We start from the raw sequence: 18,424 nt of genomic DNA, 5'->3' as shown, positions 1-18,424 counted from the left end.
AAAAGAGCGATTTCCCCACTGTGGGGTTCAACTGCTGCCCCAAAATGAAAGCAAACTGCATTCGACTGACCGTGGCCTAATAATGCAGAAATACTGTCTTAGAATTTGAAAACACACAGAGATGATTGCCAAACTGAATGCAGTATTTCATTCTCAACTGCCATATCAAAATGCTGTTTCCAGACAAATAAAATGAAAGGAGTCCTCTATATGAATGACAAAGAACTAAAATCAGAGGCCTTCAATTGTTTTCATAATGTAGTGAACAGAAGGCCTCTGATTTTAGTTCTTTGTCATTCATATAGAGGACTCGCTTCATTTTATTTGTCTGGAAACAGCGTTTTGATATGGCAGTGCACTACATTATGAAAACAATTGAAGGCTCTTTCGCAAAAAGAAAGTTGCAATGTAAAAAAAGATAGCAATGAACAATTTTGTAGCTGAGATGGAATGTGCATTTTGCTGCTTAGAACAATAAACCCATGAAAGCCGAATCTGCATTGCCAGAGTCAATTTAATATATATCGGGATGTAAAGATGAAGAGTGATGGCAAAAGGCAATTACGTTCTCTAAAAGATCTAATTTGTGAAGAAATTGTAGCATTAAAAACACAATTTTCTGTGCATAAAGAAATGCTGGGTTCAGTGCATAACACATTCTTCCATGATATTCAAAGGCCAAGCACTGGCCCTCTTCCCTCACACTTACTATGCAATGTATCTTTATTTGAAAGAAGATCTCCTTGAAGCTTACAGCCATGACACGTGAACAGGGTTTATGATGAGGTGGACCGATGACTGTTTAGATAAACATCAGCTAATCGGAGTACGTACTTAAAAATGCATGGTTCAAAATCTGTTTAATGGTGTTTCCCAGGACCTAACTGACAAGTGGTGGGTTAAAGAAAACGACCTATGAGCATGGAGGTGGAGCTTGCCCCACTGCTCTTAAAGATAAGCAACAGATGATCCATTAGCTCTGGGAGAAGAATGTTAATGGTTTTGTACGAGCCTAGGTCAACAAAGGAAATCAGACTGAGGCTACATGTGGGGTTTCTTAAAGAAAATAAATAGGATGATGTTAGCTCAAATTGTGCCCTAAACCTATATATGATCAGATTTTGATGATTTTATCCATCCAATGGTTTAACTCTCTCATGGAAATCCAACCTTAGGAACTAAAGCTACAACCTAAAATGTGTTACTAGCGCCCCCAAAAAAGTAATCAAGCAGAGATTCGGGGAGATGATGGATTAATAAATTAGATATCTGTATAGGAAATTTTATGTTAACTTATATTTTGTTAATCATGAAAATCGACCAATCGAACCTCCAACCTCGTGCTGAGACAGGACTCATTTCAATAATTCAGACATGAGAAGAAGTAAAACATATGTATTGTTAGGTTTATTTAGAAATTTAAGTTTTTCTCCACATTGAGGTTTTTAGGTGCACAACTGACGGATGAAAAGGCTGATGGCTGGAGGCAGAAATTCATAGGGATGATGTCTTGTAACTTCAGGAACCAAGCATTGCATTGGGTGTCACAATAGAGGTCCAATCCAAATCAAGAGCCAATAAGCTGGCACATCCTCATTTTAATACCTGGGGTGTGATTATCACTTTATATGGGAGTCGCGCAATAGGAATAGGGGAAGAGTGGGCTAATATAATCTGAGTTGGAACTACTGATTGCTGGAGGAAACTAGGGGACTACAATCTGGCTGGGATCTATATGAGTAGAAGCAGATAAAGTGATTAATGCTGGAGGACATTCTTGAATGAACTTGGAGAGGCATCTAACCAAGTCCTGATGTTTTCCCTGCGTATCCAGAAGCTTTCAGAATTTGCCCTGAGCACAAAGGCCCGACAGATTTTATGTAATTAAACAGTCCAACCAAACCAAGTCTTGTGGGGATTTGATTTATATCTTCCCTTATTGATTGGAGGTGCGAGGGAGGGGGGGCAGACTAAGCAGAACCTTAGTATTTTTACTATATAATAGTTTTCTTAATTCCACTTTAGCCAACTAACACCTGGTGATTTTATTGAATTTTATTGAAATTCGAACTCGACAACATGGCTTCCATTGTGAATAAAGATACCGTACCGCCCTTATCCCAGGCAGGTACAACAGGACATGGAGACAATCTAAGCTGATGGCAAAAGCAGCCTAGCTAACTTTTGTAGGCGCATGCGTTAGACCCGAAGCAAATCCGCACTCCACACAAAGAACACTCGCTCTAGGTCAAATATGCATTTATACATGAAAAACATTAACATAGCAATCACAAGACACGAAGAACACTAACAAAACCAATGTATATGCTGAATGCAACACGAACGACACGCGAGTATAGCTCACTAACATAGAAACCCGAGTGCAACAAGGCAGCCCATCTGCTTTAAAATGGATGCCACGGCCTTAAGACTTCATAAGAACTGGAAACGCTTAATCCACAGAAATGCAGCTCTGTGCAGAGCTCTGGAGTAGGTGACAAGCATTACCACGGTTAGAACGAGAGAGAGCAGATGGGAATCGCAGAGAAAAAGCATGAGATAGCAGTTCCCAGAACGCGAGCAGGATACTACCCATTAATTGAAGGTTTAAAGAATACAACCCGTCTTTGTTAGCCAAGGAGAATGGCACAATGAGGATAAAGACTCGATAGAGGATAACTCGTGTGTCCCTAGAGGAAACAGAAAACACTGCACACACGTTAACTAAAATCCCAATAAATAGGAGTTAATTCCAGTTCATACAAAATCCCCTACCATGTGATTTATAATTGGAGAACTCTGTCTATTCACTATGAGCCAACAGATAAGGACACCTGTGTTACTCCCTAAAAGCACACAGACACAAGCTGCCACACAGGCCAAATACAAAGCGGTCGCCTGGTCTCGGGACGAGGAATGAGGGATGGTATCTTCTTTAATGAATAGAAGTCAGCCCATAGAACTCCTCCTCTCCCATCCCCCCAAACCCCACCTACTTGCAGTCTGGCGCATATCTTGATGACCAATCAAATGTCCATAGTTGGTTAGCAAGAAGCCAACCAATAAAATCCCTTAGTGTCATGCCGCCCACCACGTAGTATGCCAGCCAAATCTGCTTTTTAAAAATGATGTACTTTATCAATATTTGGGTTGTCTCTGGAGGACCCATCGGATTTAGTTAACCCAGTCAAATTTTTAACCCATATACTATCTATATGTAGTCAATCGCTGTAGGATTTGTAAAATTGTGATGAAGTATGACGCCATATATGACACGTCCATGGTACTGAAAGTGTTTTGCATGTAGTAGCCTCAAGACGTGTATGCTTGTATGCTGTTCCTGCTTTATGTGGATGATAATAAAGCTCCACCTTGCCTTGTACTTTGTTTGCTTCATCATAGAGATTGGTTTGGAGTAATTCCAGTACCTCTGGCATACCTGGGACTGCTGGTCCCATTTAACAACATTTAAACTGGCCTGCCAAATAAACATTGCAATCTCCTCTCACGCACTTGTGCATTTCGATTGACGGAAGCGAGTGAAGATACAATCATGTCTACTCTCCACGCCAATGAACTTGGGAACTAGACTAGTTCCTACGTCAATCAAGTCTATACCCAGATGCGAGCCCACACTAAACAAACTGTCAGAGATGTAAATAAAATCCTCATCAGGACAGTAACACTCACTTAAGTAGCAAACCCTTCCCAACCCTGAAAAATGGGAAATGCAGTGTTCAACTGGATAAGTGTTTGAAAAAGTCTCTTCCAAAACCTAGCCATTTGTTTAACCTAAAACACAAGGACGCAGTTAACCCTGATCTGTGTTGACTTGAGGAGATGTTGCAATCAAAAACAACTTTCTGGTAACTGTGGGGAAAAGCCTAAAACATAAAGTAAACTGGCTATTAACAGACGTCAGATATGGTTTGGCAGCTTTGGAAACCTCTTCAAAGGACCTCCACTGAAAATCTGACAGCCAGAAAATGTCCTGACAAATCAATCTCCTGCAGGCAACCCTATTGGGGGTAATTTCCGAGAAGGTCTTCAAAAACTAAAAGCCCAGATAAAATACTAAATGACCTGCTCACACATAGCTCCTATCCAATTCAAAAAAGCAATAGTGAGTTCAATATCCTCATACTGTACTTGGGTCTCTTCACGGACGTTTGGTCAGAACGGTCCACCACCCCCTTTATAAAGATGATGTCCTGGTCCCAAACAATTAAAGGCTAATATTTAAGAACCTCAATAAACTATTCAACTGCCTTATGAAACAAAACTTACTGACCTTCCTAAACAGAGTAACTTTTTTCTACAAAAGTCAGATTCCTCCATACACACTGAAACACAAACCATCTTAACCTTGAAGGTACTGATTAGCTAATATGACGTGGTAGTGGGGGGAGGGGGGCAGTGGGAGTATATTTGCTTGCTGTGCTCAGTCAGGAGACAGACTAGTTTTTGTCATATTCAACAAGTGATTTATTGAAATAATAAGAATGTGACTATCATTCCATGGGTTTCCCTACCTAACTTAACTCACTAGTGTGCTTGTCGTCAGCATTGAAGTCCAAAAAGTAAACGGTCTATCATCTGTCTCAAAACTAATCTATTCTGGCCCCAGCACTCAAGAAAGAAACTACAAAAGTCCAGGAGAATGACTCTCTTCTTCTGGGTGGGCTGTCCAGCCCTAACAGATGATTTTCAAATAGTTCTTGGCTCTCTCTTGGATTAATTCCCTTAGTTCCTCTTGGGGACTCTTGCACCCTCCTGATGTCCCCTTTTTTTTGGAGATGACCCTATTCTCCTTGCAATATTTGCATGTTCATCCCTTTGGGCTATGTCCTCCTTCAAGTGTCTCTATAAGGTTGCCTTTCCCCAACAGTTTTAAGGAACCCAATGTCTCTTCTATTGTTCTTGACTTTATGTATTCCGTTGCTTCCTTTTTCCTCCCAAAACAATGTGCTTTACACCAATCTTCTCTGGATCTTTAGAAATGCTTGTGTCACTGGTCACTGGGACGAGTAGGCAGAGTCCCGTAGTTATTCTCACACTTATGAACACTTCTTATGTCACTGGGATGAGTAGGCTGAGTGTATCCCTGCATCTCTCTCTGGGTCTCCTGCCTCTCCTGTTACCTTTTTCCTCATAGGCTAGAGTTGCTGCATCTCTCTTTGGGAACGGAACAACTGTCGGAACGACTTTGGAGCATCTTGGTTCTTCGGTTTGGCTCTGCATAACCACTGCTGCAGCGGTATCAGAGTTGTTTCTGGACTGAACAGTCAACCTTTCCCCAGTCACGCCACTGCTCACTTGGTCCTTCTCCTTACCTTGGAGTTCTCTTCCACAGCACAACATGGATCTCTGGTTTCCCTGTGCCTCGTTGGTGTGCCCATGTCATGGCCACGGGCCGTAGAACACAAAAACCACACCATCTAGTGACTGGGGCAATGGGTCACTTAACTCACTTATGTCCCTTTGGGACTTGTAAACACAGGGGCCCTGGCTGGACTCAGTCCTGGCGCCTTTGGCACTAGGCTCATATAGAGATGTGAGCAGGAACACTTCATTTCAGTGCAGGAGTGCTTTTATTTTACTTCAGTGCTGGAGTGCTTTTATTTTACAAGAACTTTCCAGGTGCAGGAAGCCTTTATTCCAGAGAACATCCCCATGTGCTGACACATCGGGCATGGCTCCCTAGGCCTAGTCTTCAGGTGCTGACTCATCGGGTGTGGCAGGGCGTGGCAGCAGGCAGGCCAGAGCTATTGGGCGTGGCCGGGTACAAGACTATATAAATCCACCGATCCCTCAAGCAAACACTTTGCGTTACTTTTCACCCGGTGCAACGTGACGCTCACCGCCGCCTGAACCAGCTACTTACCTTGTGATCCTGCAAAAACAGCATCCTTACCTGGACCCTGGCTCGCATCTCACGGAAATGCTCCATCTTCTTGGTAGATCCCGAATTGACTCCGCAGAACCTGCGCTCTCTGTCCCACAAAGCCGAAGTCCTGAAACTAGAAAAGAAGACAAGACAAGGTTTGAACTCCAAAAACGCCCAACCCTGGGTCACGCCGCATTTAAAACCCAACGCGCACCCTAAGGCAGCATTAAAGGCTACTTACCAGCTGTTGGACCACCTCAGCCAGCTCCTCCGTACGGCCGGCTCCGCTTCTTCTACCGCAGCTACCGCCGGCACCGCTACACCACCTGCAAGGGGAGAGAGCAGAGAAAAGATATGTTACCGACAAAAGAACAGAGAACAAACTTTACAAATACAATTACAACAGTCGGAAGACAAGCGGGCAAGTGGAAACAAGGGAAACACTTACCCACAAGAGAAGTGGACTAGTCGCAGCTGGCCTGGACTTCCACGACAAGGGACCAATGAAGGGACTCGGTTCCCTTCAACAAGTGCCCCTGCCAGAAGTAGCAGGATGGAGAGCTCATCATCATCATTCAGCAGGTGAGCCTCAAGAGTAGTGCAACCCCAGGTAAACCACATCCAGGGAGAAGAGGTCTGGAGAAGGGGTCAGGGACCACAGGCTGCATACTCATACGACCCCCTTTATATTCACCGCAGTTCCCCACACAGACGCAGAGGGGGGAACAGACAAGAGGAGTTTCATCACTGGGAGGGCTGTGACCGTGCCCCAATGCCTTCGCAGGGACCAGGTGAGCATAACAGTCCACTAGCCAGGCACTCATGACCAGGTCTCTCCCGGTCCTCAGCAGCTCACAGCTCTACCCAGCTCTTCCCAGGTTCGAACTTACTGTGATTCAGTCCTTCTATTTTTGTATCTCAGTGCTGGGTCTACATCTTTTCTCTCTTTGAGTAATCTCTTACTCATCTGGACTCCTTCATCACAGTATAATAACTTTAGAGCACAGAGTAATCTGTATTACTCGCCCACCTCTCTTTGTCTCAGTGGTTTTGTCAGGCATTTCTTCAATATGAATGTTAGGACTTGATCCCCTGCTCACCTCTAACTTCTGTCCTATCTCACTTCTCCCATTCCTCTCTAAACTTCTTGAGTGCCTCGCCTACTCGCAGCTCTCAACCTTTGTCACTAATCTCTCTCTCCTTCCCCCTTCTCAATCTGGCTTTCGCCCCAAACACTCTCCTGAAACAGCCCTCACTTACACCCTTAACTCCCTCCTCTCTGCCCGACACTCTAAGCAATCCTCTGTCTTTATTCTTCTTGACCTCTCTGCTGCCTTCGACACTGTCGATCACCCCCTTCTTCTCAACACTCTCTCTTCCATTTGGATTCAAAGGTTCTGTACTCAACTGGCTATCCTCTTACCTCTCCTCCCGCTCATTTACTGTTTCCTGGGGAGGCCGCTCCTCTCCCACCCAGCCTCTCGAATATGGAGTACCCCAAGGCTCGGCGCTTGGTCCTTTCCTAGTCTCACTCTACACCTCCCTCCTTGCCCCTGTTATCTCCTCATTTAGCATCTCTCACCATTTCTATGCCGACGACACGCAGCTCTTTCTTTCCTTCTCTTCCTTCTCTTCCTTCTCTTCCTTCTCTCCTGATCTCCACCTTAAACTTTCCTCCTGTCTTACTGCCATTAAAAACTGGATGTCTTCTCGCTTTCTTTCCCTTAAATCTGACAAAACTGAAGTAGTTTTCTTCCCTTCCAACTCCCTTCCCCCTCCCTCTCCTCCTCCTTTCATTCATTTTCCTCCCTCTAATCTTACTTTGTCCCCCCACGCTCGCAACTTAGGCATTCACTTCGACTCTTCTCTCACTTTTTCCCACCATATCTCACTCACCTCTGGTGCCTCTCGCTACCACCTCTATAACATTTGCAAAGTCCGCCCCTCCCTTACTTTCCATGCTACTAAACTTTTAATCTCCTCCCTTATCTTCTCTCGCCTCTTCTACTGCTCCTCTTTACTCTTTGGTCTACCTACTTCACATCCCGCCACCCTCAAATCTATCTACCACTCTGCCATCCGTAACCTCTGTCTCCTCTCCCCCCGAGACTCCATCTCTGTTTCCCTATCCTCCATTGGCTGACTTCCCTTTCACTCCCAACTTAAATTTCATTTTCTCTGCCTAGTCTTCAAATCTCTCCATGATCTTGCTCCCCCTTATCTCTCTTCCCTTCTCTCTTTCTACACTCCCACTCGCTCCCTTTGTTCCGCTGACCACTTCCTCCTCACTGTTCCTCCCTCCCCTTGTGCCTCCTCCCATTTCGGCTCCTTCCAACTCCTATCCCACCTCCACTGGAACTCCTTACCTCTCTCAATCCGCTCTATTCCTACATTTTCCTCATTCCGCACGTCCCTTAAATCTCTCCTTCTCCATTCCCCACCATGATACCCCTCCCCCTTCTCGCTCCCCTCTCCCACCCTTTCCCTCTTCCCCTTAAGCCTCTCCCTCCATTTTCCCCTCCACCCCATCCTCACCCTTCACCCCTTCCGTTTCCCTCCTCCTCCTCCTACCCTTCCTCCCTCTTCATCCTAGCTCTACTCCACTTCTTTCCCCCTTCCCTTCTGTCTAATTTCTGTACATACTGTTTTGTTGGCTGATTCAAAATTGTAATTTGATTCTTCTATTACTGTTATTTTGTTATGTTAAATGTATCCAGTTGTTGTTAAATGTGCAGCGCTTTGGTGTAAAGCGCTATATAAACCTAATAAATACAAATACAAATACAAATAACAAGCAGGTATCCCTACATATTATCCCCACTAAAAATATCGCCGTACATATGGTCGTTTGTCTCGCCATAGGCAATATTTTTGGGGGAGATTATTTGTGGGAGCGGGGGTTGCGGCAGTGTGCCCCGCACATTTAAAAATAATGCAGAGGTTACGGGGGTCTCCCCCGCAGGGTCCATGGCTCAATATAGCCGCAAAAATATTATATTTTTGTATCACGATATTTTTGCAGGGACATTAACACATGGAAACAACAAGCAGTAGTGTGTTCTTATGGACTTCTCTGAAGCATGGATGTTATTGATGGTTCAACATGGAGGGTTTTAGTGAGTTCCTTAATGGAATGGGAGCCATTATCCCCCAGAAGGGGAGTTTCTCCCTGTGAGGTCCCGCTGACCACCATCCCTAGGGGGGGGATGTTGCGTAGCGGGCTCGCCTCAATAGGAAAGGAGAGAAGTGACGAAACCCTGTGATTCATCCCATTGCTTTATAGATTTCCGAAAAGGCAATTGATTGGATCTGGCAGCTAGCACTAAACCTTGTATTCCCGCATGATGGAATGAAGGGGGGTGCGGGGGGTAGTGTATGACATAATAAAATCTATGTACAACTCAGTCGGATACAAGGTGTAGATTCCCAATATGTAAACTTGGGCCTTCAAACTGGAAGAAGTGTGACAAGGATGCAGCCCTGTTCAGTCTCTATCAATGACCTCCTTACCTTTCTACAGGAAGCCCAAGACACTGAGGAGCATGCCTCATAAATAAAATGCTGCTAAATGCAGCGGATCTGGTCATACGGGCACCCAACCACAGAAGGCTTCTAACACGATCTTAACCTCCTCAAAGAATATTGTGAGAACGGAGCCCTCGAGGTGAACCTAAACAAGACCACAATACAGTGGAGAACTGCAACAATGTATTGCTTAATGGCACATAAACTCAGCACATTATACTACACCTCTCTACTAGTGCATCTGGAAGTTTTAAACTGGCACACATTTCAAGAAAAAGCCCTCTGTCCATTTTATGCCATCATTACTGAGGAAGTTAACAGTGTGGGGGGTACTCAGATGTCAGTTGTTTAGGGGTGAATATAGTATTATGTAATGGGTTTTCAATATTATTTAGGTGCGGCGGATGCTGATCTTGGGCTACAAGATCAATTTATAATGGAGAAGAGAAATGGGCTCCACAAAATAAGTGGAACTTTGGCTCTATGCACACTTTGGTAGCAAACAACAAATGCTAAATGGATTCTGATGATATTAAAAATGTAGTTTTAATGGTAAAAAAATTAAATGAAGATCAAAGTTAAATAAAGTAAATGCTAAATTTCCAATAATGACAATGTTGAACAAATAGATTTGATAATTATTACAATTTTTTTCAATTTCACAAAAATACAACAAATGTTGAGTAAGAAATCTAAACACATGGATTCATAATTGACCAAATAAATTGATTCAAATAAGAACAGGATAGTTCAAAAGTCCATAGTTGAAATACTTTTTCATATACATTGAGATGACATCAACTGCACATTGTGTCTCTATACGATGCGTTTTGGGCTAGGATGCCCATCATCTGGTATTCAGGAATTCAACAAATTCCTATAAATTAAAAATAAAAATATATAGTGTCGGTCTGTTTTATGATATTTCAGTTCACATTTAATCTACAATTTTATGTTCAGATTATATGCTGAAACCAATTGACCTTGTCGTGCTGGCGCTGTGGCCTGACTATTGAAAGTAAGGATTCGTATTGGCTGCTGTAAAAATCTTCTCTCGCATTGAGAGTTAGATCTGTTAAAAAAATAAATGGATCCTTCATGGGCATAATCATGTAGGAGGGTCTGAAACTGGGACAAGTCGATGTGTCATAGCACTGTGTCCCAATTCCAGGCCCTGCAATTAAGTGTAGCACAATTGTTTTTAACTGCGAGTAAAAATAGCTCACCTCAGTGTGAATACACGCAGTGTGTCAGAGAAATGATCTTGAGTCATATGTGCTGAATTTATGTGCCATTAAGCAATACATTGAATGTGTTGCAGTTCTTCACTGTATTATGTAATGCCATGATTCTGGTCTTGTTTAGGTTCACCTTTGCATTTACTTTATTCAACTTTGATCTACATTTAATTTAGTTACCATTAAAACTCAATTTTTAATATTATCTGAATCCATTTAGCATTTGTTGTTTGCTACCAAAGTGTGCACAGAGCCAAAGTTCCACTTATTTTGTGGAACCTATTTCTCTTCTCCATTTTATGCCATCAGAAATCAATTAGCACATTTCATTCCACTTATAAAACTAATGCAAAAACAATTGGATAGCCGCATCTTCCCCATCCCATTTTATAGGATTGAGTTGTGGGGTCCAAAAGTGCAGAGTAATGCAAACTAGTTCTTTGTGTGCTTTAAAACTGCCCATATTAAGGCCAGAGCAGAAATAGAAAGTTTCCAGGAACCCCTGCCCCCAAACCCTCTCCACTGACTGCTCAACAACACCCCAAAGCACTTTTTAAAATTTCTGGTGCCACATGAACAGTAACCCAAACACCCTCTCCTACCAGGCACTGCAAGACGAAACCATAAAACCTTGAAAGCAATACCTTCAACAATGAATTGCAAAAGAGCAGCCTTGCTACCAGGGCCCAGCAGAATCCCAGTGCAGGAAACCGAAGACTGAAAATGGCTAGAGGTTTCGAACCAGCCCTCAAGAAGCAATACACAACACACTGGAACGCAAAACTAAGACAACACAAGCTAGACAGTTTCTGATTGATGAACTTAACTTAAAAGTGCAGGAAAATGTCCTTCAAATACAGACTGAGTGACCACAAACTGAACGTAGAAACTGCCTGAAACAAGAGGGACAAAAATCTGTCAAGAGTGTGACCTAGGAGAAGTAGACAGCAAGGCACAATTTCTCTTGCACTGTCCTGTATAAAAAGTAATTCAGGACACTTCTTTCACCACATTCCGTAAGAATAAGGAAATAATTACAAGTAAAACCGGTCTGGTGGTGGCACTTTCAGTTTAAAGTTGTATCCATGCTCATCTCAATTATTTTTAAAACACCCTGTTTCCTTGTTTTCAACTTTCATTAAAAAAAAATCCTTATTCTCGAAATCAAGGGGTCCGCAAACAAGTACAACACCCGGAAACTTGAAAGTCTTACCTGCACAAGACAACGAGGCATCCCTGTGTATTGCCCTACTTGTCTTCACATCACAGAAGTGCAAGCACTTTCTGAATAAAATGTGCAAGTGTGCATGAATCACACTGATTCAGGCTTATGGGGTGCAGCGATTTACTGTGGAGAATAGTAATAATGCTTATGGCCCCTTCCCAGTGGCTTGTCAGGGAAAGGGGCCAGTAGTAATTTCCAAATCCCATGAGTCTGCCGGAGCCCAATAATAAAAGATAAGACATCAAAGAAACAGACTGGGGGAATGACCTGGCCTGTGAAGCCCAGCTATGGCTTATACCATAGCTGGGCTTTGTTAATTCAAAGCACTCTAGTGCCAACCTGCAGTATTAAAAAAAAAAAAAAAAAAAAACCTTTTTCTTTTTTTATTTTATTTACTTGATTTAATCAAATTAATGATTTTTACAAGGAAGAAGACGTCATAAAGTAATACAATAGAAAAAATCAGATAGAAAAATAAAAAAAAATTAAAAGATCAAGAAATCGGGGAACCAGTCCGGTGCTGAAGTTATGTACAGGTTGGTAAAGAGTGAAGAGACCCAAGGATCTGTTTCAGAGACTGTGCTGTGGCAATGGTCCAGGCGGTTTTTTCACCACTAATTAGTCTACTCCACCACAGCTCTTCCTCTTGGATATAGGATGCCGACAAGTGTGGCAGCAGGTATTTTGCGCTGATTGACTGGGTTCCCGGACTAATTCAGGAGCAGGTGCCGGATTGTTTCGATCTCCTTGTTGTTGCAAAAGCGACACATATTGGAGCTGGATTGACCTCTTACAGCCATAATCTCATGGGTATCAAGGAGGTTTAGACATGCCCTCAAGAAGAGGTTTCTTACTGGTTTGCTGGGGAATTTTGCTAGGTAGTTCGGAATGAGGTTCAGTTTACACAGTTGTGGGGGAAGATGGTTGGTTGATTTCAGCTCAGCTGCACAATCCAGAGTCTTAATCCAGTCGAGCTCCTTGATTTTCTTTTTTGTTTTCATCAGGTTTTGTATTAACTCCTCTTCCGATACCGAAATTCAATTCAGCTTTGATCTACATGCTGTTTACCAGATGTTTAGCGTATTGCGTCGCCTTTTGTTAGGATTTCAAGGAGGCAGACCTCCGTGTTTTACACATCAAAAAAAGCACCCTTTTCCTTGCTTTTTTGGGGGTGAGGATGCATACCACACAGAAGTTTAAGTGCCACCACTTGGTAAGCGTGACCAGACCAGACCAGCTCTGCATCCTTCTCAGACAACCACCAGAATTAGCTGAGGGAACAGCAGCACTACCACATCACCCAAGAAGGCGCCGTGAATGAAGCAATATGCAATTTTAGAAAGTTGAAAGCCATCACAAGAGGAGTGAATGTAATGGCTGATATTCTCCTTGCCAGCGGGCCGACCCTGCCGGTAATGGCCCGTCACTTAAGTTAAGAGCCCGAGCAAGGCGAGGATACTTTCATGCAGATGGTGGTGTCGTTGCCTGCCGGCTCAGTCTGATAATGAGGGGGAAATACCCCCCACCACCCTTCAAGCTGTGCTGCCCATGTCAAGTCTTTCTTTGATGACCATGATGCCATCAAGAAGTACGGCCCCCCCCAGTTTGAGAGATCACTGTGTAAAGTTTGTTTTGTTCCTTTTTAATTTGAAAGAGAACTTAATACCTGCGTGTGCTTTCGGAGCAGTTGATTGGGTGAGTCGGTAGGGGATGGGCTTGTAGGCCGGGCTGCACTCTGGCTACTGTGAACGTGGGCTTACATACTGTGAATACACACCATGTTCGGTCCATTCCAAGTGGCCAAGGTGTTAAGTTTATGTATCTTATGTGTTTACCATGGAAATATGTGTCTAACTTGTCATGCCAATAAAGTACACTGTGTTGTATGGATAGACCAAGCCAGCATCCCCCACAACAACCTCTGTGCACCTTGGAACAGAGCGGTCCGCTTGCATAGAGTTCTAAGAAAAAGAAAATTCAATCTCTCACAACGTAGAGACCTGGCCTTAATAACAATGGACACCAGGTCCAAAGGGTCAGAAATGGTCGGTCGTCTTTTGCCTCATGGTGGCCAGAGACAGTCGGTCAGCCAGGGCTTGATAAACTTGGACCCCCTGTCCATTCTTTGGTGCAAATCGCGTAAAGGGCAGCTAGTAAACGGCTCATCCTCCCACAACTGACAAAGACAACTTCATTCCGAAAGGCCTGGTGCAGAAACGCAGGAGAAGGTAAATCTGGAGACCATGCAGGCTCAGTGGGAAGAACAAGCATGGAAGGCCCGCTGACAGGATGCACATTGCCAGCCTTTCACTGCTGTGAGTGGTGATCTGCCTCCATCCCTGCATCTTGTTTGCTGCAATGCCAGCTGTTCATGCGTCAAAGGGGCCTGTGTGCTCCTGAAGGCTAATGTACAATGCCATCTTTGTGGCTTTTGTATTTTAATTGGTCGGGTAAAAAGCATCACAGCCTGCATCATATTCTGTCTTGAACCAGCGACCTGGCCAACAGATCCCTTTTTGGCCGATCCCTTGAAGGGCCGATTTACTTCAGCATCTACTCGGGGACACAAGGTGATCACAAAAAGGATTTAGAAAACAGAGGGCTGTGGAATTGTCAAAGGGCAGGAGGAGTTCCGTGGATGGTGTGAATGTGTGATTGGACAAGCAAGCTAGGATTGGGGAGTGATTGGATATCAAAGAAGGCTAAGATCGGAGGTGGAACATCAGAATCGGTGATGGAGTTGGAGGAGGTGGCACGGAAGCATGGTAAGCTGTCTGGCCCTTTGGCAAAGAGCGCTTATCCCTGCTGGTGATATTACATTACAAATGACTATGTGGTCTTCTTCTTTTGTGGTTTTGTTGACCTGACTGCAGGCAAATTATTTTTTGTGCAGTTATATGTGAAATGATAAATGCGTTCACTTATGTTATTTGGTGTCGCACCATATCCTGGTGTCCGGATCCAATTTATAGAATTGATATCTTTTTATAGTGATGCTGTTTTGTGAAGGTTGGTTGTTTGAGTGTGTGGTATGAATATGGAGAGTGTGTCTAGGACGGTAATGTTTGACGGTTATGCATTGACACAACAATGAGCAATGTGCTCTTTGTTAAATGTATGTTATGATGTAGATTTGTTTATTTTGATGACTATAGAGTTTGCGACCCAAGGGGCGGATAGTCCTTTCAAGGCATGACCACACCATGGTTTGTGGTACAGTGTGCCACGTGGTCGTACAGAAAGGTCGGGCCGGGGCACCAGTCCGTCACATGCCCTGTACCAAAAGTGTATTGAATTGGCCGTTTAAGTGATCCTTGGACCTGTGGCAAGTGACTAATGCTGCCGCTCTCATCCTTCAGGTGGCGCACTGCGCGTCCTGCCCAGGCCCAGCCAGCTGCTGATATTCCTGAATCCCCGAGGGGGCAAGGGGACTGCCTACTCCCTCTTCACCACCCATGTGCTGCCCATGCTGAGCAAGGCGGATATTGGCTTCAACCTGGTTGTGACAGGTAAGATACCTGCAGATGGGGTCCGGACCCTGTGGGTGGTAGGCCCTGTTGTCGCTCAGTGCCCCAGATAGAACTGGGTCCCCTCATGTTGGGTACACACTCTTGGAACTCACCCGGCTTGTTTGTAGCTTATAAATGATTTAAGGGAGCACTTTTTGTGCCAAGCCAACACATAAGTGTGGCTTGAGGTGTTACATTGCTGTAAGTTGTTCTTACTACACACTACGTATTTTAAAAGAAAAGGTAATTCTCTTCTTTGTATTATTCTGGTTGCTTTGTTTGCCTTGGGCTTTTTACTTTGACTTTGCTCAAAAAATATTGAACTGTTTGTTGCATTTTTTTGTTACAATTGAATATTATTCGCTTCATGATGTTTGTTTCACTAATTGTACAATTTTTATGTAAAAAGAATACACATGTGTATGTCTTTTTAATTCTCAATGAACATGGGGTTAAATGTTTTTTTTTCATTAAGTGTTTAATCATGCGCCTGTACGTTATTTTTCTTTTTTTGTCTTTTTTGTTTTGTTTTTGTTTTTTTCTTTTTCTTTATTTTTTTTTCTTCGCTTTTTTGGTTCATTCCACTTATATATACAGGTCCATTAGGAATAACTTTGTGGCTGCCTTCCTTCGTGGTACACACTTTGGGTTGGCCAAACCAACCACGTGGAATGAAGGGGAACTGCATAGTGGATTGGCCACGCACAGGTATCGATCTACTCTGCAAATGTAATCGAGTGCTCTGACCTATAGCCCAAGAGGCTGTGCGTTTTCCTATTCATGGGCATGTCATGCAGAAAGAACCGCAGCCCTGCCTAATGACATTCACCATAAAAGGTCGGCGGACTACCTGTTCGCCAACTGATAAGTCTGCCATGCCAAAAGAGCATCCTTGCTCAAGAACGACATGAGGTTGGGGTAATTGCTTTAAACGATCACTGCAAAAGATCAGGTCCCGGACTCGCCAATTCCCGAGTAATCAGTCTTGTTAGAAAACACTAACCTCTCAAGCAAATGCTGCAGCAACTCCTCCCAGGAGCGTGGAGAGGGTCTTAAGGCTGGAATGCCACCTCTTGGGACCCTGGGAAGGAAGGCAGGACACTGCGGCATAAGGCAGAATCTGTAAACAAAACCGGCCAATGGCATACCTTCTACACAAGTCATCTAGTTGAAATAATGTCCTCAAGCACGCCCTTCAAAGACCAGACCTCCAAGAACTCAAAGGTGGTGAAGGAAGAGAAGAAAAAACCTTAGGCCAATCCCTGCAGATGGTGCCAAATGCTAGCACACATTTGAGGGACGAGGGATGGCTGAAATTCGCATCACCCTAGGAGATCCGAAATTAACGGGTACCCAAATGTCATGTGCTGGGATGAAGAGAGGATTGTAGACTTGTTAAAGGAAATTCTTAATTCTCCCTTTTTTGCTGTAGCCCCACCGTCTCAACTTTCCAATGAAAGTTGTCCTGCTCCGTGCAGCAGGAAGCATCAGAGCTGCCCGTCGTGGCACAACCCACTTCAGAGTCCCGGGAGGATAGTTCAGCGGCAACGTGCTCCCAAGACGACACGAAGCAACGCAGGTTTGATCCCCGGGTCCGCGCTTCGAAACCACTGGGTATTTAAGCGTGTCATAAATACGCAACTAAGACAAAAAACAATTACTCAACTAGAAAACAAACAATTCCTGTAACAGCGCCTCGATGCAAATAAAATAAGAAATAAAGAGCTACTTGCACCTCCTGCCGGACGAGGCACATACTCCCATGTTCACCATTTTGGAAGACGAACATCCCCAGCCAAGGTTATCATCTGAAAGTGTGAGATGGAGACAAAAAAGCCGGAATTAAAGAGCCCACCAGTGCAAGCCTCTGTGGATCCACACTCTTGCAGGTGGAAGATCTCTAAAGAATCCTACCAGGCTGCATCCTTTGCAGCTCTTGGAGACAAAGTAGCCCAGTCGGAGTTTCTCCGTTTCCAGCCAGTTTCTTATCTTGGTTACTCACACCCCAAGAAGGCCAAGCTCTGGCCCACACAATGAGCACATGGTCTTGAGAAGGAGTTGGGGTGCTTCCATTACTCGCCCAGGAATTCATGCAGTTGGGGAACATGTAGTCCAGGACAATATCCTGCTGCCTATCTCACTTGAAAGGGTGCATAGAGTAGCTGGTGTTGACCCGGTAGAAAGAGACGTGTGTCCTTCTTTTGAAGGAGCAGCACACCTGCTATACAGAACCAGAACTTTGATAGCACCATGCAATGACGACTGTGTACAGAAGGAGAGTCCTGAGAATGGGAGATTCTCCAATGGCCTAGTCACCTGGAGACCTTTATCGGATGGAAAGCTTTCATGCCCACCAAAAACGAATAGAAATGGGAGATCAGTATTCAGGAGTCTGGGCAGGGGCTGGAGAGCTTTCACCACACATCCACTGTGGGAGAGCTTCAATATCTATGGAAATATAATGAAGTCCAGTCGGCTGCCCTGTGGAAATTACAGGTGTCATGTGGTTTGGGATGCACGCAGCACAGACCACAATCTCGATAACTCTGTTACTGGAAATGGCACTCAATAAATGTACTGCCAAATGATGATGTCATCCCGTAGGCCTGCTTTACACCTGTAAGCTCGAAGAAAGCTGATTGGGTGACAAACAAAGCTGAATGCTGCATAAATGGGGGTAGACCCCACTTGCCTGGTCTCCAGAGATATCTTGGCACTTTGCCAGCTCCTGTGACTGTGAAGAACGTCAGTGCACCAACTGATGCAACCCGTACTCGAGTTGTAGCAGTGACCAAGGTGCTGAGAAGTCTATTGCTGCTTGTGACTAGCAGTAGGCATGCATAGCATGGCCACTGTTTGTACCCTACGGGCCCAGCCTTGCAAAATGCCTCTGATGGCTCCAGAATACTGATGCTTGGATACTACTACACCGTAATCGGAAGCCACATGACCCCAGCACTGGGCTCCTGGGCCAGGCTCTGTAGAACATCCTCAAATTGCTTTGTGTCACTGTGCATGCTATATTGGGATTGCTGGGGCC

At 44.2% G+C, this 18,424-nt stretch overlaps 1 protein-coding gene across 1 annotated transcript in view; it reads left to right on the top strand.

Moving 5' to 3' along the window:
* The window catches only part of SPHK1 (sphingosine kinase 1), a 231,694-nt gene that overhangs the window by 82,116 nt on the left and 131,154 nt on the right, over nucleotides 1-18,424 (top strand). Inside the window, exon 2 of the mRNA XM_069654682.1 lies at nucleotides 15,235-15,384. Coding sequence (XP_069510783.1) covers nucleotides 15,235-15,384 — 150 coding nt within the window. The remainder of the gene's footprint in view (nucleotides 1-15,234; nucleotides 15,385-18,424) is intronic.

This window comes from Ambystoma mexicanum, chromosome 3q, assembly GCF_040938575.1.
Source record: "Ambystoma mexicanum isolate Mex_15411 chromosome 3q, UKY_AmexF1_1, whole genome shotgun sequence".
Classification (NCBI taxonomy): domain Eukaryota; kingdom Metazoa; phylum Chordata; class Amphibia; order Caudata; family Ambystomatidae; genus Ambystoma; species Ambystoma mexicanum.
The sequence above is the reverse complement of the archived record's forward strand: the minus strand, read 5'-3'. Positions and strand labels throughout refer to the sequence as shown.